At 32.6% G+C, this 25,260-nt stretch overlaps 4 protein-coding genes across 7 annotated transcripts; 1 reads left to right on the top strand and 3 right to left on the bottom strand.

The window, feature by feature from the left end:
* Positions 1–3,827: 3,827 nt before the first annotated feature.
* LOC140960299 (SKP1-like protein 1A) lies at positions 3,828–5,640 on the bottom strand. Its single transcript, XM_073418516.1, has 2 exons — positions 5,203–5,640; positions 3,828–4,162 (listed from the first exon to the last, which is right to left on the bottom strand). Exons 1-2 carry the CDS (start codon positions 5,533–5,535, stop codon positions 3,989–3,991), a joined length of 507 nt encoding a protein of 168 aa, XP_073274617.1. The 5' UTR covers positions 5,536–5,640; the 3' UTR covers positions 3,828–3,988.
* Positions 5,641–6,533: 893 nt separating this feature from the next.
* Positions 6,534–9,054, top strand: LOC140959526 (chloroplast protein FOR GROWTH AND FERTILITY 2-like). The gene is made up of 2 exons (XM_073417401.1): positions 6,534–7,032; positions 8,081–9,054. Exons 1-2 carry the CDS (start codon positions 6,715–6,717, stop codon positions 8,918–8,920), a joined length of 1,158 nt encoding a protein of 385 aa, XP_073273502.1. The 5' UTR covers positions 6,534–6,714; the 3' UTR covers positions 8,921–9,054.
* Positions 9,044–13,027, bottom strand: LOC140959527 (CDP-diacylglycerol--inositol 3-phosphatidyltransferase 1-like). 4 transcript variants are annotated; one of them, XM_073417404.1, is made up of 12 exons: positions 12,822–13,027; positions 12,377–12,464; positions 11,513–11,606; positions 11,317–11,401; positions 11,178–11,227; positions 10,690–10,729; positions 10,512–10,556; positions 10,370–10,435; positions 10,090–10,204; positions 9,953–10,006; positions 9,766–9,864; positions 9,044–9,330 (listed from the first exon to the last, which is right to left on the bottom strand). In XM_073417404.1, exons 3-12 carry the CDS (start codon positions 11,562–11,564, stop codon positions 9,277–9,279), a joined length of 660 nt encoding a protein of 219 aa, XP_073273505.1. In that variant the 5' UTR covers positions 11,565–11,606; positions 12,377–12,464; positions 12,822–13,027; the 3' UTR covers positions 9,044–9,276. The 4 variants fall into 4 exon arrangements, with proteins under 4 accessions (XP_073273505.1, XP_073273503.1, XP_073273504.1 ...); XM_073417402.1 differs by lacking the exon at positions 12,377–12,464; XM_073417403.1 differs by lacking the exon at positions 12,377–12,464 and having other exon boundaries at positions 11,513–11,731.
* A 5,809-nt stretch (positions 13,028–18,836) lies between these two features.
* On the bottom strand, positions 18,837–20,017 carry LOC140959911 (probable BOI-related E3 ubiquitin-protein ligase 3). The gene is made up of 2 exons (XM_073417963.1): positions 19,496–20,017; positions 18,837–19,338 (listed from the first exon to the last, which is right to left on the bottom strand). Exons 1-2 carry the CDS (start codon positions 19,784–19,786, stop codon positions 18,847–18,849), a joined length of 783 nt encoding a protein of 260 aa, XP_073274064.1. The 5' UTR covers positions 19,787–20,017; the 3' UTR covers positions 18,837–18,846.
* Between the last annotated feature and the right edge of the window lie 5,243 nt (positions 20,018–25,260).

A 25,260-nucleotide genomic window follows, 5' to 3' on the forward strand; every position in this document is an offset into this window, starting at 1 on the left:
AATTTGTCATCAAAATGTATCTTCCATAAAAATACCAACACTTGGTGAACTTACGCTGCTTATTCGAATATCCAGTATTTTAATACATATTGTGAGTATCTTATTTACGAAATCAAGTATTTACAAACTCAAATTAAAGTACTTCTCATTTAGGGAGTAAAATTAAGTATTGGTAGACTCGAATTAGATATTTTTTGTACTAATTTAGGTACCAAATTTTAACTTCACAAATGACACATCAAAAATCACTCAATATTACTTGAAAATATATTTTTTTGTATCCTAAAATAATCAAAATTGAGTCTTAAAAGGGTAAAATCTAGTATATGCCAAATCAAATTAGGTATTATTTGTACCAATTTAGGTAACACGTTTTTTATTCACAAATCTCATCATCAAAGAACATTCAATATTATTTTCAAATTATATATTTTGGCATACTCAATAGAATTTGAGTATTTAAAAGGTAAAAATCAAGTGTTTGTGGACTCGAATTATGTATTATTTTTATTAATTTAGGTATCACATTTTTACTTCACGAATATCATCATTGGTGTCACTTAATATTAACATCAAATTATATTTTGGCATCCTCAAATAATTGGATATGAGTATTTACGGGGTAAAATCATGTATTTATAGACTCTAATTGGATATTCTTTGTACCAATTTAAGTATCACATTTTAACTTCACAAATGACACAATCAAAAGTCACTTAATATTACTTGAAACTTAAGTATTTTCTTACATATTTGAAGTATTCAAATAGCCAAATCAAATATTTGGAACTCCAAAATAGGTATTTTATCGATCAAAATAAGTACTTTTCCTAATTCAACAATGAGTGAGAAACTGTGTTTTTTCAAAAATTAGATGACATAAATAAGTCACCTTAATGCATTTTCAATGAAAATACCAACAATTATTGAATTTATTGTGATAGCTCGAAGATCCATTATTTTCTTACACACTTGGAGTATTCAAAGAGTCAAATCAAGTATTTAGAACTCCAAAATAAGCATTTTGTATGTCAAAATAAATATTTAATCTTATTTCATGATGAGTGATGACCTATTTTTTTAAAAATAAAATGACATGAATAAGTCATCCTAATACATTTTTCATGAAAAGATCAACAATGACTGAATTTATGGTGAATGCTCGAAAATATAGTATTTTCATATATATTTGGAGTATTTAAAGAGCGAAATCAAGTATCTGAAACACCATAATAGGTACTTTGTATGTTAAAATAAGTATTTACTTTTATTCCATTACAATTGACAAACAATATTTTTTTGAAATTATATTTTAAATGGAGAAGAGAGATATAATTTTTGTGAATAAAATAATATATTTATTTAAATAATAAAGGGTAAAATTGTAAATTTTGTTTTATGAATATTTAAAACTAAAAGTATGGATCTGTCAGATACTGAATCTTAAAAAATTATAGCTATGTACTGAATCTTAATTGAAAAATTGATTTAGTTATTTTTCTCAAATTTGCCGTAATAATAATTATGATTTATATAAATATTTATTTATGATAATGAAGACTTTAGATAATGGGGTGGGACAAAGGTTATCTGGATGGGATGATCAAACTTATCTTTTCCTTTTTGTATTTTGTTTTTATACCCAAAAAAAACAGCTTTATTAAGTGGGCTAATCGTGTGGGAAACAGCTGGCTTTGAACTTTTTAAAGAGGAAATTAAATAAATCCATCCAATAATTCGGAATTATCTTAGTAATGGATTAATAACCGATCGAATCGATATACTTGATTCGTCAAATAAATGAAGTGATTTACGAATAATTTTCAGACCACTCGTTTAGATTTATCAAAATAATTTGAGGCCGAATCTGACTCGAAAAGTCGGAGAGATCGCTGCGATCATCTCTTGTAACTAAATTAGTTCAATCAAGTATTCTGTATTAAACATGATTAACAAATTAAACCGATCCGTTCGATTTTGAATCGGTCCAAGACCGGTTTCATACTACTATAATTTGTGAATATATTATTGAATTTACATGAAACTTATATTTAATTTAGTTATATATAATGATTTTTTTAAAAATAGTTTCAATTTGGTTTCAATACGGCCTAATTTAATTTTAATACAGTTTTATTTGATTTTGGATTGAGTTAAGCTCTCGATCTGACAAAGCCAGAATCGATCTAATATGATATCAAACATCTCAAATCAATTTAATTTGGTTCGAAACATGTCTGTTCCGATCCGGTAACATACCTCTTAGCATGACAGACATTATATATTTTCTTGCAAAAGATAGTTCTTTTATACAAACTTTTTTTTTTCTTTTAAAAAAATGCCCGTTGAAAACCATCTAGCTGGCATTAAATTACCTTTCTCGCAGGTTGTTTTTTTTTAATAATAATTTCGGGTTCGGAATATTAATTGTGCTATCCATTAACAATCTGACACCTGTCACGGGTGGAAATAACGGCCTATGTGATTCATGACCGTTGGAAATTAAAAGGCACACCTCACCTGGAAACGGTCCCTCAAATTGTGCGACGAATCCGACAATGGAACTTCCCATTTATGTTTTTTTCTTCTTGCAAAGGGGACATTATATATTTTTTCATCATTTAAATATTTTTTAAACGAGGGAGGCGAACGATTTCCTATTTAAATTAACTAAACTATTTATATAAGTTGGACTTGAACTCAAAACCAAATGGGTTTTTGGAGTCTTCCAACTCAGACCTCATGATACCTATTGTATATTCAAAGACTCTCCACACCGTTAGGCTAAAATATAATTGACTATTACATTTGTAATTTTAGAATCATATCATATAATATATTCTATTAGTAATTTATTTGCCACAATCTTCAAACAGAGTTGGCGGGGACAATATCATGAAATTAGGTTTTATTCTCCTCTGCCCACACATTTGCCGCCATCTCTCATCACTTTAGGGCATATTATACCTTTCACTGGAGATCGATTAGTTTCTTGTGCCATAGGATGAATCCTCATAGTCGTTATGTGCTCAAGTTTCGAATTGGTCATATACCTTAGCTGTTTCGAGGTGACGAAAACAAGTCTCAACCCCCAACTTATTTATTTTTATGCTGCATGGATGATTTTCGCATTCGCAAATCGGTGATACGAAATTTAGATCCCACATAGTCATAACGCAATTTATTATGCATGTTTTAAACAATTTAAGTTAATTGAGTTTGAGAAGAAAACCAAGTATAAGAATTAATGGTCTTGGAGAATGGGACAAGGACTGAGCCCATCTGAAACTATTCACGGGCTGATGGCCCATGATACAGAATCTGACGCATGTTATCTCCATCAAGATTCTGCCATTTGCGGCAGACGAAGACGACGCAATCTTCCATAATCAGCCCAATTTTCCCCTAATAATTCAGAGGGTCCTATTTCGCTCTTACAAGAAGAAAAATGTGGAGCTTTTTAGCTGGTCAGTTGGGATCTCTTCAACGCCATCGACTAATTCCATTTTCTGGGAGGTTCTGAGACGAAAATTTTGACAGGAACTCAAACACAAAAAAACATATTGCACAGGGATTTTAAAGTACCCAAAATATCATTACATAATAACAAGAAGATTAAATTATTTTTAAAATCAATTTACAAGTCAAATCAGCACAACTCAACTAAACCTGACTCAGAGAGGGAAGGTGCTAAAATAGACTTGTGAAATTGCAGAAACAAAGGAGCGGGAACGTGAGGCTGCTAATTTTATCAAGGAAAAAACTTGGAGCATAACAACCCATCAAAAATATTTCCGGAGGACCAAATTCCATTCCACGCACATAAAGATCACATAAACTAAGAAATACATTCAACATACGTGATTAAGGGAATTGCAATAACAATCTGACCGTCATAGACCAACATAATTAACATGCACTGACAATGAAAAAGAAATATCACGTACCGATACACCATAAAAACTACCTACTCATAGAAATATAGACATCATTCGAATGCCCATGCATTCTCCCTTCGAACCTCCTCTTCTTCTTCTGGGGTGAAGTCATTTTTTATGTTGAATGTCTTACGGATTTCCTCTGGCGTCTTTCCTTTGATCATGTCAGCAACAGTTTGACAAGTTAGGTCAAGCAGACTCTTGATGTTCAAGTAGTTTGCAGCCTGAAAAGAATGATGCTTAGAGTAACAAAACACCGAGAATATGAATACTCTAGCGATCAATTGCAGCAACTCTACCATAAATTCATAAGAGTGGTCTCACCTGTGATGTCTATAATTTTGAATGGGTAAAACATAACAGACAAAAACTATTTGCGTATTCACCCAACACAAGAGAATAAAATGTCAACAGCATCAATAAACATGAAAGATATATTGATTGTTTGAACAGAATTTACAAACAGTGAGAAGTCAACACTATCACAAGAATCAATTGTTTCTTACCACATTTTACTAAAACATCGAAGTTCTTGAGAAGTAATGCAATAGAAGTATCTTAATCAGTAACCCTAAACAATATTTTATATTGATATGATCATCAAACAGTACAAGGATGAGAGAAAATACAGAAGAAAACCATCACACAACACTGTAACTGTATTACTGCAAAACTGATAGGCAATCTCAATTCCAACTATCAAGACCGAATCCAGAAACCATCAGATAAATATTCTCAGTATTGCATAGATCATATGAATTACGTAGATAGCGGATACATGCCAAAAAGGGGAAGTTTAGTCTAAAACCATAACCCGAAGCAGTAAATCATCACATATCTCACATTTTGCAGAATTATAAAATAGAAAAAATAGTTATGAAAACTCTCAACTAGTCTAGGCACGACCTCTGGGCTTAGACACATGCCAAGACACATCTTTACGCCCCTTGAAGGCCCAAGATGTATTATAATCGTTACTCGTGAGGATGATTTATTTCAAGTACACTAAAATAAAACCCTAGATCATATAATGAAGAAAAATTGATTTCAAAGATATTATTTGCAGTTCCATTCATTATTTGCAGTAACCTTTGCACCATCAATAACTGGGTTTGTTCGATCCTACCCATATGGGAACTATGATCGAAACCAAACAAAGTCACATAACAAAACTTCGCACAAACACCGACAGCAGCAAAATTTATACAAACAATAGAATCAAGGGGAAAATTAGACAAATTTGACCGAAAGGGATAGGAATTACCAAGATAAGATCAAAAAGCGTCCCCTGGTCAACCTTGACAAACTCAGTATCGAACGCCTTCAATTCATCGTCAACGACTTTGTCGGAGGAGCACATCCCGCCGTCAGCAGTGGCTTTAGATGCGGCTTCCACGTGTTTCTTGCAATACTCGATAACTTTCGCCAAGATCCTGGATGTAACGTTGGGCAAGGGTATAGTCGTATCGGCGCAGTTATCCTCGACCATATGCTTAATGGTTTGCGATTCCAGCGCAACCAACTCCTCAACTTCGAACGTCTCCCCATCGGAGCTCTTCAGAACAATCATCTTCGGAGAGGCGTCTGCGGAAGACATCGTTTTTACTTTCTGGATTTAGCCCAAACCCTAAGAGCGAGAAAGAAGGAAAGGAATGGTTGTGACTGTATGAATATATAAATAGTGATAGCGGGCGACGGAGAGGGTGCGTATGAGAAGATAATTGCTATATATATATACATATATAATAATGCGACTTACAAAAGGTGCTACTGCTGGTCAAATAGCGAGAATGGATCCAATTTAACCAACGCTTTACTGGGCAGGCCCATGAATTCTAGAACCCAAGACCAATAATAATTGTAAAAAGACCCAGCTCACTATCCCCACACACACACGCGTAATATATATATATATATAAAGATTTTTGTTTTTCAAAGGAAAGACTTTTTGCTTTAAGATCTAAATATTAATGGAGGATGTGACATCCACCAAGTTTTGCAATGTATTATTGAGGAGTCATTAAATTATTAAATATTCTATTAGCAATAAATTTTCTTGTGGTCTAAGCATAGCCGTCGTATATGATCAAGTCATAGTATTTAACTATGAACTAAAAAATAATTATAGATAAAATTTATTTAAAAAATCTATGAAATTAGACTAAGATATCATTTAGACCAATGTATTTAATTTGGAGAGTGGTTTGACTGTGAGAAATGATTTGAGATATAAAATTCTTATGATAAATCTTCGCATATCTGAAATTCACCATAATTAATATTGAAATTTGATAAATTGATTTGAAATACACTTAGATTTTGTTCATGCAAGCAAAAAAAAAAAAAACGAAATTAAAATCAAAGAATTTGAAATACATCAATCCAGATGTTACCTATTTTGTTACGATTTTTTGTAACTTTTAAAAGATAAACAATACATTTCGAGATTAAGATCAATTAAATATTATCCCCGATAAAAATTGAAATATGGCTCATTTCCAAAATGATAAATTTTCAGCACGTTAAATTTCTGGTTTCCAAAATTTAAATGCAGAAATATCAAAACATGATATGAATAATAATAACGTTGTAATAAATTGAGAAAGACAACTTCAAGATATGGTTAGGCACAGAGCTGGCATCTTTGGATGTGGTAAAGAAGTTGGTATGCAGTTTATCCTTCCCAACTTCACCTTCTCCTCTTCTTTACTACTGCAAAGATTCTTGCAGACGTGCTCCCAAAATTTGAGTGATTATCGGGGCTTCAAAATTCGGAATGGAGAGGCTAATTCACTCCAAGGCTATCCCTTCGAAACCTCATTGTAACTTGAAGCCCAGTTCTCATCCCCTTGTTCCACGCTTCGCGGGAGTTGTGTCCTCCAGGAAAATGGCTTTTTCATCGGCTTCATTTCGTTGGGTGCCACTCCCCGGGCCACTTCGGGTCAAGTCGCTATCTTGCGGTCTCCAAGACCCGTCTTTGGTTTCCCCTGAAACCCGGGAAGAGTTGTCGTTTTTCGTGGATTCGACTGATGGGCTGGCGCCTAAGCCTCATTTGCGTAGACTAATCCCTCTGATATATTCTCCGCAGCGGAAGGTATAAATGCTTTGAAAATTGTGTGACATTTTAGTTTTTGAGTGCTTATGTTTCTTTTGATTGAGTTCCTTTATCGATTTTGGCCTTTGTTATGTGACGTTTACTATAAGAGCTAAAGGCCGGAATTTTACCCAGAGATCTTGAATCGGTTCCTCCTTAATTGCGTATCTAAAATCGCTGTTTATTGTCGAAGTGCATCCGGTCTTGTTGTTTAGTTAACTAAATTCAAAGCCTGTTGTCCCTTTGCATGTAGTGTGTGTGTGTGTTGATCATCAAAGGACTCGGGATCATTCATGGCATATTTAATTTGGAAATCCCGAAATTTTATTTCATGGAGGATGTTTCCCCCGTGTTTCGCTGATAACATGAGATAGGGTGGTACTTACACAACAACGATTGTGTGTCTATTGTTGTCAATACAAGTAGGAACTACTTATGGCATTTTTCCCAGGACCAGCAGACCTTAATTAGAACCTGATTGTTGTATTCCGAAGAATTATAAGTGACTCTAATGGTGGTTGTGAGATGTTCATCAAAATCTTTCTCGCGGGTATCGTTGTTGGTTATCGTTTTCCATGCTCTTTCCATTTTTCTGACAGAACTTGTCTACTTTTTCTGCAGTGAAGACTAGTTTTGGTAGATATAACATGTAAGCTTTACAAAAAAATGTAGTCGTATGAACTAGTTGGAACATGAGGGTCAACTCTATGACGGCAGACTGTCTTCGTTTATTATCTTTGCCAACCATTGTGATCCAGAATAATATCATGCATGAAATACATCACTAATTACTGATTATGAAAGATTCATGTAGGAAATATCTAATGTGAGTCTAGGTGTAGGAACAAAGATTGAATGCAAAAAAATATTGCGCCTTGGAATGTCTTCTAAGAAAATAAAATTGACAGTGGAATGTAGGCTCTCTCGACTAATGCATAACTGGACAATTTGAAATTATTTCGATAACGTGTTATTATTGTACCGTATGTTTTTCCCTTTTTAACATATTCTGGTATCTATATTGGTAATGATTCTCGATATATTTCAGGCAGTTAATGCAGGGGCAGTGATATTATTATCTGCAATCCTTTTGACGTTACTCCACCCTGTTGTCGTGTCACCGGCTTTTGCTAGTTTCCCAAATGCAGCCAAGACTGGAGTACCAGCAGCAATTGCTGCAGGGACTAGTCTTCTACGCTTCGAGTTACTGAGCAGCGCATGGACTGGATTCTTGGCGGGTTGCTTGCACACATTATCAGGTCCCGACCATCTTGCTGCCTTGGCTCCACTTTCAATTGGCTGCTCGAGGATGGAAAGTGCTGCTGTTGGAGCCCTTTGGGGATGTGGGCATGATGCGGGGCAGTTGATATTTGGCCTACTTTTTTTACTTTTGAAAGATCGGCTACATATTGAAGTATTGAGAACTTGGGGCACGAGAGTGGTGGGGTTTACTCTACTCGTTATTGGAGCCATGGGAATAAGGGAAGCGTCAGAAGTACCCGTCCCATGTGTTGTCCTGGAGAATGGCGACTGTGATGTGAGTGGATATGAAATGATCGCAAGCCCTTCAATCGGAAAGAAGAAATTTGGTTTTACCACGTTTGCTACGGGGATTGTTCATGGATTGCAGCCGGATGCTTTGCTGATGATCTTACCGGCACTTGCATTGCCTTCTCGTTTGGCTGGTGCTGCGTTTCTGTTCATGTTCTTGGTTGGGACGGTTTTCGCTATGGGAAGCTATACAATGTTTATCGGGTCATGCAGTCAAGTGCTCAAGGAAAAGGTACCTAGAGTAACTGAAAAACTCAATTGGGCATCTTCTCTTGTAGCAATTGGTTTAGGGATTGCAATTTTGATCAGTGAGTTTTTAGGATTAAGCTTGTATTAGTTAGGTATATCATGTTTTTGCTTGAGAAATGACAGTGATTCTGCGTATTCACTCCAAGCTTTAGCCTATTTTAATAATCAAGTATGGAATATGGTCATCAAATCAATTAATTAATAATGATGATGATGAAAAAGCATCTCAAAACCAAGCAATTATTAACATCACCGAAAGGTCGAGGTTATTCAACTTCGATTCATGTACACCTATGGGAAAGAACCCCTTTACATTTGAACAATACAAGAACACCACCCCCTTTAAAAAACATGTGCCTCCCAAAGTTTAAGATATTCGTCTAGAGTTTGAATACGTGCACATAAAGCGTCATTTGGTAAGAGTTGTAGCTGCAGAAATAATCCCTACTGCTTCTTATTAATGTCATAGACTATGCAAGCATCAGCCGCGGTCTTCATCTGCCACCATAAAATGAATGAATCAGTCAATAAAAGGATGCATATAAGGCAAGAACCAAGGAAGATATACAATAACTTTCTAAGAAATTTTTTATGGGAATAACATCTTATGATGCTATGAAGTGAATCAGGTTAGGGCCCATGGGACATTCCTTTTATCTTTCGACCAAGCACATAATTGGAATAACATCCACAAAAAATTCGATTACCACCCTCACAACCCGCCATTGTACTATGAAGTCAGCTGCTTCTTCAGCTGTATGCATTCTAATTACTTGAGCTACACGTGTTTGATCTCCATAGTTAGAATCAAGACTCGAGATAGAATCGCAAATTTATAGACATGCAATTCTAATACTCAAAATCATGCATCGTCGATCATTATGTGGAAAATAGAAACATTGTCTATAAGAACAATGAGGCTAAGTCGCACACCTGTATAATATTAACTATCTGCTTGATTAACCATCCAACAATAACCAAAGTAAGTGATGACAAATAGAACCAACTTTGTGTTGCAGCATTCACTAGAACCTGAAGGTAAAAATATCACAGGTACATGAGTATTACATAATCGATCTTCGGTGCAAAAAGTCGATGCAATCGAGAAGAAAAGACTTACATCAATGAGACCCTCGTTCTCCTTAGCTAGAAGAAATAAAAGAATGTAAAGAACCTAATAGTCAAACGGATTCAATAAAGTAAGTGTATCAAAAAGGTAATAAACTATTTCTGGTGCATATTATCAAAAACATTCACCTCACAAGAGACACAACAGTAACACATAAATTTGCGATTCCCATAGTAAAGTTTGAACAACCAATTGCTGCTATCTTTGACATCCTTGTGGCTAATTTTTCCCACCAAGAAGGTGCTGTAATACATTAGCAAGTGAAAATAAAATATCAAAAGCTGTTAGATGCTTACATGGCTAGTAGGTTACAAGAAAAGTGAGCACTGTCACATGATCCCTAATTTGATTTAGTTCAATAAATTTTAAAACAGAGTCCAAAAGGTGATTTAACAAGAAAATAAATACCTATACATTTGCAACCAATGGCTGGCTATATCTAGAGCAAGCAGCGACAAGAAAATAAATCCAGGCCTGGATTTCAGAGGTGAGAACTCATAATATAGTAAATAAACCTCAAACAACACGAAATAAAGTTAAAAAAAATCACCTATAAACTTGCGATAAAACCACCAGGAGACAAGCCGTGCTTATCCTGTGGAAAAACACCCAAACTAAGATTTTAACTTAGCCATCACACATTGAAGACCAAACACATGTCAGGTGAAGTGTGGAACCAGGGGTAAAATAACATGTAGAAGGCGCTACAAAATTTAGACAACAGATACCTGTCAGTAACCATGTCCAGAACTGCTCCAAAAGTTGAAACTGTATTAAACAAATTAAGGTTTCAAAGTCCATTCAAATGTAACAAGCAGGCTGGGTTAGCCAGGGGTGAAATGCTAAGAATGGAGGCATCATTAGATTCTTTCAAATTATGATGCACTATTTCTAGATTACAACGGACGTATAATTCCAAATATTATCCTGTATTGTGTGGGAAATTTTCTGAATACGTTTACTCGACAGATATACGCGTGTTATACATCTTTACGCCTCGAGAAGTATCCTTCAAAATATAAAATTTCCACACATTCAGCGGAAGAAAGTCACTCATTATACTTGTGTTCTAAATTACATCAGACTGACCGAAAAGTAATGCCCTTGAACATTATGAAACCTCAAAACACAAGTATAACGAATAAAGTTCTTCCAGATTAGGGCACAAGGCAAACTTTTGACATCGACTGACAAATCAACAGGCACAAACCCTAACCTTGATTCAGTCTGCGAGCAAACCAGCCATCCAAAGCATCACAAACGAAGCTAAAAAAATAAACATAAATGCAATTAAACAACAGATAATTTGAATCGAATAAAAATGAAAAAACAAAAGCAAGAAATAAAATCCACACCTGACAAAATACAGAATAGAGAATAGAGTTTTGTCCTTGAAGCATATCGCAAAAGCAAAGCAATTCATTAATATTCTAATGTAACCTGCAAGCTCTCGTTGATTTACCAAATAAAGAATATCACCACATCATTATCATTAGAAAAAACCAACAAAAATCATGATATATCATCAAACACTTTATCAATTATGCTCACCGATAATGTTTGGAATGTAAAGGTAAACTCTCAAGGTGCTGGGTGGCCTCATTTTGTCTGCCGTGGGACGAATTGATAGCTTTGGAGAGTATATCTGGAAATCAATCAACGAAAGGAATCAAAATCTCTTTTATCAATAAATAAATTCTTGTCTGCAGGCGACCCCAACAGTCCATGTGCTCCAGGTAGAAAATGGGGATATCTCTAATATGTTAAAACCTACGGGGCAAAATGAAATATTCACAAGTTTTTAGAACCCAATCTCATAAATCAATGCTTTTAATATAACTAATCAGTCTGCACACGCACCACTTGTATACAATAGGGACCATTGGGCTTGTAAGATGTGCCAACGAAGGATGAGATGATAAATTAAAAGTTAAGGATAATATAGCTGATTTTTAACTCTAGTTATTGTAAAACTTGAATCAAATGCCAGATAACATTAGGATGTCGAATCTTATCATTCGCACCAAACAGTGCTTATACAATAATACAAAAAAACAGTGTCACGCACGCACGTTGCATGCGCAATGTAACGTAAATATTATGTTCATAATAACATTATCATGCATTTATCAATTATGTATTAATGTCTATATGAAGAAACATGTCAAGGATGTCTAGAGTGACCAATACTACAGGAAGAAACATGTCAAACATGTCAAGTACAACTAAACCAAAGCCTCTATGATTTTCTTATCAACATACACCCAAATACTTTGTTGTTTCATTATGAAAGTTGAAACACCAATAAAACAAACCAAAACTTAGAGTGACCAATACTCAGTGAAGTTTTCGAAAGGTGATGATTTCTGTCAGTTATTTGCTAATGGCCTGACCAAAATCCTAGTGAATACATACCAACCAAAAAGATCAAGCAGGCATGATCTAGCTTTTAATTGGCAATCAAGAGATCATCCCTCCAAGTCCTCGATTGACGGCTCTAATTCTACTTTAGGACAAAGATGCCAAGAACTCTAGATATACGAGATAATATGGTCGTAACTTCTCAAGGAAAAAAAATCCCTGTAACACATGCCAACTTGGTACCAAAATTTTTAGGTGACTTGTCTCTAAAAAAGAAATGAATAAAAACAAGCTCGAAATGCAACTTGAAAAAGTTAAGCCATCGAACAATTTCGAAGGGCGAACCCTGCTTAGATCACAGAGCTACAAGCACGGATTAAAAAAAATACAAACGTTTTCATAAATCAACACTGGGTAAAAACAATACACTGTTGAAACCAAAACGACTTGACCATAGCTGATTACCCTCTACGGCAAACAATCAACATCTAACATTTACCTCAGATTTTCAATCAGGATACGAGAAACATCGAGCGTCAGAGAGAGTTGCGGAGAAAGACCGAATTCATGGAAGCGAAAAGAAACCCTAGAAAAGGGCAAAGAATAATGACGTAGAAATGCAGCACACTAGCATCGAATTTGCATCGGGGGAACAATCCAGAGGAGAAGAAACGAGAAGAAAAGGTGCCAGGGAACTTACAAAGAATTGCCGGTAAAAAAAAGAAAAAAGAAAAAGAAATGAATAAAATAAGCATGGATTTTAAATATCACCGACAAGATAATTTATACCAAAATATCTATACGAAGAAAATTGAACCTTGGGAAATGAAATAAGGTATGGTATGCATTAACGAGGAGTTTGTGTTTATTGAATTGAATTATTAGAGGGGTGATATATTTTTATTTTTATGACAAATATATCTAACACCACGATTCTTCTTCCTAACAAATATATATATCTATAATATATTATTAAATTTGAGATACTTATTGTTTGATGTGCATGATAAGGGTGATTGATTTTTAATCATTCACTTATCATGTGTTTGGTGTGTATGATTAAGATTATGATAGACCCGTTCAGCCCACACCTGACCTGCACTGTATGTATTATTATCATCTTGTTGGTAGTTATATAATCTTTTGGGTGAGAAAGGATAATGTTTGATTAATTTAAATTTTTTATTAATATCATAACTTTTAAAATAATTATAAATTCAACAAATTTAATAATTTTTAAAAATGATTTTTTATTTGACTAATATTATAAATAATTTAATTATTATTGATCATATTTTAATTATTATTATATTATTTTTCACCATAAAATTATAATTGTTATTAACCATTATTTAATATTCAAATTTGTATTACTATTTTAATTGTCACAATAAATGCATATATATGTTATTATAAAATTTTAATTATTTTTTATAATATTAATCGATTTTTTTAGTTGTTTTCAAAAATTGAAATTAAAGAAAATTTAATAATTAATATAATATTTTAAAATAAATTAGCCCCAAAAATTTTATTTATTTATTTGATTATTTTAAGAATATATTACTAATTAATATATGGTGAGGACATTTTAATAATAATAATATAATTAACAAAAATAATCAACCAACTTAAAATCGTGTCAAATATACGGACTTGATTTCCAATGTCTGGAATCTTCAATACGCAGTTTGTGGCCCATGAAAGAGAATTAAAGAAGTGCCCACAAAATTGGACTAAGACTAAAGCCCATTAAGTGAAGCTCCATCGCTAACCAGGCCCCTCTTCCCAATCACGTGAAATCGAGTCCAGTAGGCCCGAATCTCAAGACATTGAAGTTTTCCTTGCGTTTCTGTTTTGGAGTCAACTACAGATTCATTGCTCCCCAACTCAAGAATAATGGCCACACGCGGGCGGGTTTGAAACGCTTATCTATGAGGAAAATGGGGCATATAGTACACCATTGTTAATGGGATTAATACATTTTTTCGAGACTTTGAGTTACCCAAAAAACGTTTTTTCTCCATCTCTTTAATTTATAATTAAATAAAAACACGTGTAGATTTTATATCGATATGATACACAATACATTTAGGCATTGTTTGGTATACATGATAAGGGGTGATTGATTTTTAATCATTCACTTATCATGTGTTTGGTGTGCATTATTAAGATTGTGATAGACTCGTTCAGCCCGCACTATATGTATTATTATTTATTATCCTCGTGTTGGTGGTTATATAATCCTTTGGGAGAGAAGGGATAATGTTTGATTAATTTAAATTTTTTTTTAATATCCTAAAATTTAAAATAATTATAAATTCAAAAAATTTAATAATATTTAAATATAACTTTTAATTTGACTAATATTATAAATTATTTAATTATTATTGATCATGTTTTTATTATTATATTATTTTTAACCGTAATATTATAATTTTTATTAACCATTATTTAATATTTAAATTTGTATTGATATTTTAATTATTACAATAAATGCATATTTATGTTATTATCAAAGTTTAATTATTTTCTATGATATTAATCGATTTTTTAGTTTTTTTGGAAATTGAAATTAATGAAAATTTAATAATTAATATAATATTTTAATTTTATTTATAATTTTTAAATCAATTAATTCTAGAAATTTTATTTATTTATTTATTCATTTTAAGAATATATTACTAATTAATATATGATGAAGGCATTTTAATAAATAATTAACAAAAATAATCAAGCAAGTTAAAATCATGTCAAACATCATATAATTTATCATCATGTGTTATTTATCTTTACTTTTTATTTTATAATCACTCTTATTATATATCATTTACTTATCCTATCATACGAACCAAACGGTGCCTTAACGATCTACGCAAGTGATTAAATCGTCGAAGACAAACTCATAAGTAACATATCAATGGAAACAATAGGTTTTAAGTCATTTATTGGGTGTAAATTTTAAGGAATTGATTTGATGACAATGTTTATTCAACAAAGCTATTTGAAAAAGGGAATATTGGTTAAAACTTGAGATATGGTTCAAGAAAGCAAATCAACTGCTTTTGGTATATGTTCGAGTTGTTAAAATATGTGAGCATTAGATCAATTATCACAAATTCGATTTTCTTACTAATATTTTTTCGAACGAATATGTCACACAAAATATGTTAAAAATAGTTTATCTGACTAGCGTATTTTACACGAAAAAAAAGAGCAAGAAATCAGGTCTACATTAAAAACAATGCTGATTCCACATACATAGTACAGCACGAATTAAGCCGTCCGACACAAGGCGAAGCTCAATTTTTACTCGAATTATGAGAAATTGACATCCCGAAAAATGTTAGGTAAAGTTTCTATTGGAACAAATATGGATGTATATCGCAGGAGCCGAATACTTCAATCAGTCCAATAATGCTGTGCCGACATCTTGATTTTTGTGTACCTTTCAATTAAAATAATAAGGTTTTTTTTTTCAGATCTAGGTTTAATAGCCTTTTTTCCCCACACAAAACCAACATTTCCTCGTAATAATTACGACAACATGAAAAGCAGACCGCAACCTCCGAGTTTAATCACAATTGAATGCAGTGCAATAATATATTTTTATATCTTTTTTCAAAGTTTGTGGGATATTGGTAATCGATTTTGCTTTAATGTCCATCTTAATTGAAAATATTGGTTTTGTTTGGTTAGTTTTAATTTTTTTGTCTTGTTGAAAACTAGCTGTCATTATTTTTCAGTCTACATAAGATAAACATATATCCGGACCAGTGCAATAGTTTATACATCATGTCAGTCATGTAAACCACAATAGTCTAGCAATGTACAACATACTCACCCAAGAAGATGTGCATGAGAAATCGAACTACCGATCAATGGTCACAAACGTTCACATACTCTATTAAATTAGATATCTGTTAAGGGCTGATTGGTTTTAAATCTTATAACTCTTTCTCATTGGTCAAACACTTGTATACTGTATCAACTTAGATATTTATTGAGGCTTGTTAGTTTTAATTATTACATGTTTGATTTGTTATTTTATAAAACCTACTATATACATTTGATTTGGTGTGCGTTTGACAATAATCGAACCAAACTAATACAAAACAACCGTAGCACTAAATAAATAAATAAATAAATAAAACCCTATCGCTAATCAACATTTTTAAATCTTTTATTTTGTACAAGATTACATCGTCTCCAGTCGTCGTAGACTTATTTTCTCATTTTATATTTATTTAGACAATAATATATTCTTTTTATTTTTGTTATTATACATGCGTTGCATACTTATATATTTGGTTTTATATGTGCAATTTTTTTTTTTGAAATTTAGTTAATTTTTATACAAAACTATGAACACTTATATTGAAAAAAACTATAACAATTTTGTTATAGATTGCAACTATTGTTTGAATGAATAACGTGTCTATTTTTATTTTGGAACTTTTAATTTATGAATTTTCAAAAGTGGACGAGATGAGTAATTATAAAAATTTAATAAAATGGGGTTTTCAAAAGAAAAAAATTCGATAAGAAAAAATATTTTTTTAAAAAAAAATAGAGAAGTTTCTATAAAATTCAATTGTTGTCACAAATCGAGTCACCAAAGACATCAAACTTTAGATATTGTATATATGCAACATGAGTAGGTCTCTTATGAGACGATCTCACGAATCTTTATTTGTGAGATGGGTCAATCCTACCAATATTCACAAAAAAAAATAATACTCTTAGCATAAAAAGTAATATTTTTTCATGGATGACCTAAATAAGAGATCTGCCTCACAAATTACGACCCGTGAGACTGTTTTACACAAGTTTTTGTAATGCAACATATGCAAGAAATGATAAGTTTGGCGTTTCATTAATGCAATAAAAACAACAAAACGATGGAGATTAGGTCAAGACGTCCCAATATTGCTGAAGGATGGCGCAAACATAAAAAAAATAAACTTGAACGTGTCTAGTTTTACTAGAATACTGAGTGTATCTATTTAATTTAATTTAAACAGAAACTTGAATGTGTCTAATTTTACTAGAATACTGAGTGTATCTATTTAATTTAATTTAAACAGAAATAAATTTTTTCTTATCATAAAAGTGAGAACTGTGTCAGTGTGTATCAAATATAAATATTATCGGGGAAGTTGTAGCATCTTATGATAACACACAATAGAATAATAAAATACACAAATAATTTTTTTAAAAAATGTTTCATGTATTCCAAGATTAAGTTAGCAAAAATATGGAAGTAAAAATAAAGAAAAAATATACCAAACATAAAAACTAGATTAAATATATAAGACAACCGAAAAAATGAAACTTATACAATTGATACGCATAGAAAATGTAAAAACTCCGTGCATGCGAACATTTTCGATGGCTCGATTGTTATTATTCAAACGTTGTGCAACGTCGATATTAAATTATAGCCAAAACTTGTGAAAGTATTGATTGAAGAAATACCATAAGCCCAGAGTTGGTCTCGAGAAGTCAAGAGAATACCAAGCTGAAACTATCCGGATTAAGTGAATGTCTATCCTGCCTCGACCATTATTTTTCACCCTGGCACGTAGCTACCCGAGAAACTGGACATATGACTAAATGCTCACAAAAGCCTGTGCTCATATTCTTGGTTAGACAAGACAGGAAAAACTGGGCCAACTGATCTTGGACATGTTCACAATTAATCGCATGACACATTCCCCTTGTCCACGAGATCGTGCTGACACTGAGACGTGAGTCATGTCCTCACATCGTGGCCACTACCTTAGTATCCCAAGGCAGTCACTTACTCTAACATTATATAAATACCCCTGAAAAAATTAAAATCGGATATTTCACTTTCATTTGCACAAGCACTCCCTCATAATCATTTAAAAATATTTTTTTCGTTGGTGTGAATATTTGACTGATTTGAACATCGTAGTAGTCACGCCAAAAACCTTTCGACGCTCCACTGACTATATATGTAGACCATTCAGCTCAGATTCATCTTACCCGATCATCATCAGTAACAAAAAATGAACATATATCGGCTCGAAAAATCGTACATCCAGCTTACCCAATTTTTTGGGAAGTATCGATTTACAATAATAAGAATAACAAAGCGTGAAACATCCACCAACCTGGCAGCAGTGCACCAATTGGATTACATAATTACAGTAGTGAAACCATCACATTCACTCGTTGCTTTTTATAACATTATTATTATATCATCTTTCAAGCACAGGCAATGTGACGGTACACGCCCCCGGTAAAAATAATCTTACACGAATAATCAAATCAATCTAGGTAAAAATAAAACAAAATCCCGTTAAGGTAAAAAAAAAGGGAAACAGTACGCCCCGTCGTTTTCTTCCCACTTTTATGGAAAAATCTTTGAATATATATATATATATATATATTTTACTATTTAAAAAGTTGTATAATTCGACATATGACAGAGTTATCAGAAGGGACTGTTCATACAAACAATGTTACATCATTTGATGAAGAAATCGGCCAAAAGTTCATGTAGTGAACGCTTCTAAGCTGGCTTTTTTCACCATTTTACAGACGGGGCAGGAATCAAGAAATGCCTCACAATCTTTGCATGAACACAGATGCCTGCAAGGCAACATGATAACACACGCTTTTCGAGAACCGCAGCATCTGCAGATCATCTTCCTCGTGTTTTGTTCCTCGTTCTCTTCGATTCGGAAACACGACTCTGCGTCTTCGGCTGCATTGATTGACAGGCACGCAGACTCTCTGAGACGTTGGATTTTGCTGTTCAATGCCGCGGCAATGGCTTCCTTCTCCTTGGCTGCCATTTTCCATGTCTGGTTCTCCATCTCCATTCTTTCCAGATGTTTTTCCAGCTCCATTCTTCTGTTTGTTGCCTTCAAGATCTCTTCTTCCTTCTGTTTGAGTAAAGATTGGATATTTGATTCGTATTTCTTCATCATTGTTGAGATTTGGTTCTTTCTTTGCTCTTGCAAAGCCTGCCTCAGTCTTTCGTTCTGGTGGGATATAAAAGAAAATCAAACGAACCCATTTCACATCAACTCGACAATCTCAGAAAAAGAAGAAGAAGATTACAAATTCACAGTAACGAAAATTAACGGTTACTCTTTCCCAGCAAAAATATGATGAATAAACATAAATAAAATTGGTCACCTGTAAACTTATGAATCGATCGATTTCCATTCTCTGTCTCTCGATCTGGGAAGAGAGAGACCGCGAAAACAAGACAGATTGCTGATCTTTCACGGTGAAATTCTTAAGAAATGAGCTTTGATTCTTATGCTGATAAAAATTCTGAAACGGACCAAACTGCATCAATTGCTGGTGCTGAGGAATTAAAAATGAGTGATTAAATCCAGCGTCAGTCTCCATGATGGAATCATGAGGACCCCCCAAAGAAAACCCAAAACTCTGATCCGAAACCAGCTGTGCTTGAATGGCCATTGAATCGAGGAATAAATATCCGCAACCAAATACAAATCCCTTCTCCTCAGGACCTTCTTCTCACCTTTATTCCAACACAAATGCACCGAAAGATGAAGCAAACAAAGTGGGGTTCGGTTGTAAACAAGAAACTTGGTGACATTTTCTTGGGGAATAAAAANAGACAAAATAGGCAGCCACCCCTCCCTAATCTACACCGTATAATGTGCTGTGCTACAATTTTATGTTTGGCAAAACCTATGTTAAAAAATTTTCTTGGTTTTGGTTAGGCTAAAAGGTCACCTTAAAATAATTAAATAAATGTAAATAAAGTGTGGTGCCATTAATTCTAGCAGGGTAATTTGCATAATCCTAGTTGGATTTATTAAAGATTCTGAAAAGTGGGGAGAGGAGATCGTGTGCCGTGGAGTCCATTTGTTTTTTTATTATTACTAGTTACCATGCACACGCGATGCATGTGTACAATAATTTTTTATTATTATCGATGGACTAAAATGAAATTTGACAATTTATGGAGAGACTAAATTGATATTTGAATTGTTGAAATAAAAATAAAAGTGTGTGTTGAAATTAAAACAAAAACGAAAAATAAAAAACAAAAGTGTAATATTAATATCATATAAGGGTAAAATTGAAAAAAAAAGTTGATGTCATCTTTAATTAGTTATTATCATGTCCTCACACTTAATATAATAGTATAGATTATTCTTCATTTTCTACTTAATTGAATATCATAATTNTGGAAGATATGTTTGAATTATCACTTGGTATTGCAAAAGTGAACTCCACGTACTCTTTCATGTTTAATGTTTAATTGAATAAAAACGAGAGAGAAAGGCCTGTTAAAGGAATGGAAATGGGAATAATACCTTTGTCAATTTTTGGTTCATTTGTAAAAGGCAAAAGAATAGGATTCCAACCACTCTCATATTGTTAAAATTTCCTTGCCATAATCACCACCTTTGAATGCGTTGATGTTGAGTGATTTCTTTTAAATACATATAATTAAATTACATGATTACGTCATCAAATTATAAAATTAGCACACAAACTCGTATGAAACCATCTCATAAATCAAATTTTTGATATAGAATTTCAACCAGATCTGATTAATAAAAATTAATATTTTCTGTACCAAAAATATAACTTTTCTTGTAAATAAATACTTATAATCTAGTTGTTTTAAATCTCAATCAATCAATTATGCATAATGTCAAACTAGATAGTCGTATAATTGGCTTTCATTTAAGTTTATTGTGTATTATGTGATAATAGTCATAGAAGTAAATCAAATTCTAGGAAACGCGCTTTTAGCTCATGAGAATTAAAGTCGTTTCAGCTTTTGTGGATGGCTTTGATGACCGAGTAAGCTTTTTATAGGCGGTTTGTTCTATTTCTCCATCCAATGAGAATTTATCAATTTTTTGAATAAGTTATAAATTAATAGTGAATATTTATTTATAGCATGCCCGACTAAAGTCCTGATACATAGATTTTTTGACCTTTGGAAGTATAATGACTAAATTTTTGGGTTAATGTAATAACGTATAAATTACGCTAATCGAATAAATCACGGTGGATACATCATGTGTGACAAGTTCGTCTAAGAAAATGTTGGTAGGATAATCGAACTTCTGACCATTGACCAAACGTTCAACTATTCGACTAACTCGGACACCCAAAATCGAATTTTTGACTATTAACCAAACATTCATTCAACCACTCTACTAACTCGGACATCTATTTGAAAGCAAAGTCTTAATATTTTTCTGACCATTGATGATACAAATAATATAACACAAAAACTCATATGAGACTCTCTCACAGATCAATTTTGGTGACAGATCTCCAACCCGACTTCGATTCATTAAAAAATATTAATTTTTATAGAAAAAAATATTACTTTTCTTTGTAAATATGAATTAAGTCAACTTGCCTCACGAATTTATGTTTCAGTTAGACTAGTACTTATAAAACGTTTTTATAAAAGTTTTTTTACAAAATTTTATAAAATGTTTTAAAAGTTATTTAAGAATAAATGTGTTTTGACAACTATTTTATAAAAATATTTTTAGAGTTAAAAAAATGTCTGAACAACTATTAAAAAACGATTTTGTAGTTAAAAATATAAAGAAAGTAGAGTGAGTATCATGTGAGACAGTCTCACGGATCTTAATCTGTGAGACGGGTTAACCCTACCCATATTCACANTATTTGGAGAATTATTTTATAAAGCTTTTTAAATAAGTGTTTGGACAATTATTTTATATAAAGTATTTGTAGAACACTTAAAAAAATATTTTTCAAAAACACTTTACAAAAATCTTATCCAAAAACATATTTTTAGTGATATTTATTATAATTATTTTGATTAATTATAGTAATTATTCAAGTAATGAAGTATGATAATTTATTTTTGTTTAAGTAAGATAATCTATTTTGTAATTTAAAGGTTTATGATCATCGAGAACCAAAGTTAGCTACTCGAAGATTTCGAAGGCGTTGCTTTAGTCGCCTATTTTGTGTGACTTCTACATAGTTAGCAATATAATTTGATTGTATATGTTTTATGATTTTATTTAATCAAATTAAATTATAAATATTTTATTGATCAATTTGCAAACTCCGTATTCAACCATATTTGAGAAAAATGGAAATTAAGAATACTAACATATAATGTAAGTTTGAATCAATTAACATTTTTAGAGTAAAAACATTCAGTTTTATCATTACTTTCAAAGGCAAATATTTCATACCATTTTTGATTTTACGATTAACTTGAAGGCTTAAATGTATTGTATTATTTATACTAAGTGGTCAAAGAATGGTTATACAGTCACCTCAATAATTATCCATTTTCAAGTCTCCTCTTTTTATCATCTGTCTTATATATTAAAACAATAAGTACAATGCCAACCGGCCGTGGAAGCTTTTACTCGAGGGGAGAATATGTTTATAAGTGGTGGTATATAACTGATTTACGAACTAATGTAGATTTTTATACTGGAATTCTTTTTCTACTATTATTTTTTGCCCTATATTTAATAGAGAGTTGACTACACTTACAACCCAAATGAAAACATAGAGTTTCGTGGTTCAAAAATACCGAATCTCGTCCGAATCATCATTTGTCATTAATCTTCCGCATGTGTGTGTATATATAATATATATGTAGATAGATAGATAGATAGATGCACCTTTAGTACCATGAGCATGCATAAAGTAAACAAGCAGCAATATCACGTGGAGCACCGGATTCAGTGCGTGTGTTTGTTTTTAAAAATAAATAAATTTTAATTTTATAATTGGACGAGCACGAATAATTGAAGCATGCATTATCTTCAATATATAATATATAGATTTATTAATCAATCTGATGCATGCACTAGGTTGAATCCATCTTGGCTGCGATTTCAAAATGCATCGATCACATTTAAATTTATTTTAATGCCTTTTAATTTAACAATTATAGATCTGGATAAGTTCATCGACTATTCTTCACTTTTTAGGTGAGTTGAGGTGTGTATTATAACTGACTGGAAAATACTTATGCTTTGATTCTATTAATTTGTATAACGATCGTGTTAAAATTGTAGCCGTCGCGATCGGAGCAGATATGATTTACGATTTGCGACTTATTTTTATTCTCTATGTATCTAAATGTTGTTTGAGCACATTACTTAATATTTTTGTATCGCATCTAACATCTTCCTTTGAATTATGATGTGAATTGAGCATTAATCATGTGTCGCGGCATGCACCTATAATTATGCAACGAAGACAATACCAAATGGACTTTGATCCAAGAAATACTTGACTTCAACCAAAGTGGCCCACAAACGATCAATTATAATAGGTTATTTTAATGGGAAATTGGTCTTAATTCGATACCCCACGTTCATTGTGTTTTATCATGTTCTCTTTTTAACTCTTGAATTGTTCATATGGAAACCACGTAAGAGTTGTTAATTATTGATTAATTTTGATATTTCCTTTTTTCTTCTAGTTAATTATTTTATTCACAAATGCCTGATTTTAATAATTGATGTAGAACACGTGATGAATTCTCACATATATTTTTTGAAACTTTTTATTGATGTAAGTCGTCAAGTACAATATATTTCAATGTCCATGTCTAGCTCCACATTCGGGCTAAATTAAAGGTAATGGCAGATATATCAAAATTAATCCGCCGACTTGAGGCTTTGGAGTATATATATATATATTTGCAATACCTTATGCAGATTTTGGCTATCCCTTTCTGTTGCTTCGGAGGAAAACTAGGTTGTCATTAGTAAAGAACAAATGTGATATCGAGGCCGGGGCTTGTAGTTGCAATCCGAATGCCACGGATCAGACCCTGTTGTATATATGAATGGAGCATCAAGGAAAGTCCTAGTGCACACATAACAAACAAGTAAGGAGAAAGTGGATCACCTTATCTGATTCTTACTTCCTGGTTTCAACTAACCAAATAATCTTTGATTAACACAAAGGAATAAGATATGCATCTCACACAACATATAATCTGGTTAATCCACCTGTCTGAAAGACCCAGTTTGGCCATAACAACTTCTAAGAAACTTCATTCTACCATGCCGTATGTCTTGCTCATATCTAGTTTGAATAACTGCGACTCTGCTTGCTCGCCATATTCTGTTATAATTGGCAGATTTGTTGGATCGAGTGTTCCCACACCAAATCCCTTTTAAGCATATCAAGTCGATTACTATCACTCTTAATTTTCTCGGATAGATTCCGTAATCTAGTCCTAACCATGCCATCAACTCTAGGCTACATGACTGCATCTTGTGTTGGAGTGCCGCTCCAACGCCATAGAATTCCAGCCATTGGCGACCACCTCCTCAGCATTCGTTTTCCTTTCACCACATTGTTTCAAAGTTAAACAACCTTCTCTCAGTTCTGTGCTCTGCATCTCCTCGGCCGCATATTACCCAACATCAAGAAAACCAGACGATGATCTTAATGATAGAATTTCAATGTCTGTGCTCTCGCAGTGGGGTAGAGCATGCGCCATGCAAAATAGCTCATGTATTTTTCTAGCCTCTCCATGATCTTAATTAACTTTTTGTCGTGATATNGAATCTTATTCAAGTTTAAATGATTATATCGAATTTTATTCAAAAACTATTATAAAATGCAATTATTTTTTTAACCAAAAAGTTTTATGAAAAAAATATATATTAATTTTAATAGTCTCCAACTTTTTCCACGAAAATTACTTAAAACAAAAAACATTAGTATATATACGCACGTATAGTATGCAAAGAATACTTTTATACATAGAATAATTATTTATGTGCGACGATTTCATGAGTCACTTTTATGATACAGATATCCAATCCGACCTCATTCATGAAATTTTTATGCTAAAACTATTACTATTCAATTTAAGTATGAATCGAGTTAACTAGTGAGTCCGTATCACAAAATACACACTCATATTAAAATTT

The sequence above is a fragment of the Primulina huaijiensis genome, chromosome 15 (assembly GCF_012295235.1).
Source record: "Primulina huaijiensis isolate GDHJ02 chromosome 15, ASM1229523v2, whole genome shotgun sequence".
NCBI lineage: Eukaryota > Viridiplantae > Streptophyta > Magnoliopsida > Lamiales > Gesneriaceae > Primulina > Primulina huaijiensis.

Bases quoted from the DNA above. Each gene is read 5' to 3' on its own strand.
- LOC140959526 (XM_073417401.1), top strand. From the start codon at position 6,715: ATGGAGAGGCTAATTCACTCCAAGGCTATCCCTTCGAAACCTCATTGT. The intron at 7,033-8,080 runs GTATAAATGCTT...GATATATTTCAG, and splicing joins TATATTCTCCGCAGCGGAAG to GCAGTTAATGCAGGGGCAGT.
- LOC140959527 (XM_073417402.1), bottom strand. From the start codon at position 11,564: ATGAGGCCACCCAGCACCTTGAGAGTTTACCTTTACATTCCAAACATT. The intron at 11,228-11,316 runs GTGTGGATTTTA...TTATTTTTTTAG, and splicing joins TCTATTCTGTATTTTGTCAG to CTTCGTTTGTGATGCTTTGG. The intron at 9,331-9,765 runs GTGTGCGACTTA...TTATGGTGGCAG, and splicing joins AGATAGTTAATATTATACAG to ATGAAGACCGCGGCTGATGC.
- LOC140960299 (XM_073418516.1), bottom strand. From the start codon at position 5,535: ATGTCTTCCGCAGACGCCTCTCCGAAGATGATTGTTCTGAAGAGCTCC. The intron at 4,163-5,202 runs GTAATTCCTATC...CATTCTTTTCAG, and splicing joins CGCTTTTTGATCTTATCTTG to GCTGCAAACTACTTGAACAT.
- LOC140959911 (XM_073417963.1), bottom strand. From the start codon at position 19,786: ATGGCCATTCAAGCACAGCTGGTTTCGGATCAGAGTTTTGGGTTTTCT. The intron at 19,339-19,495 runs GTGACCAATTTT...ATATCCCACCAG, and splicing joins ATCGATTCATAAGTTTACAG to AACGAAAGACTGAGGCAGGC.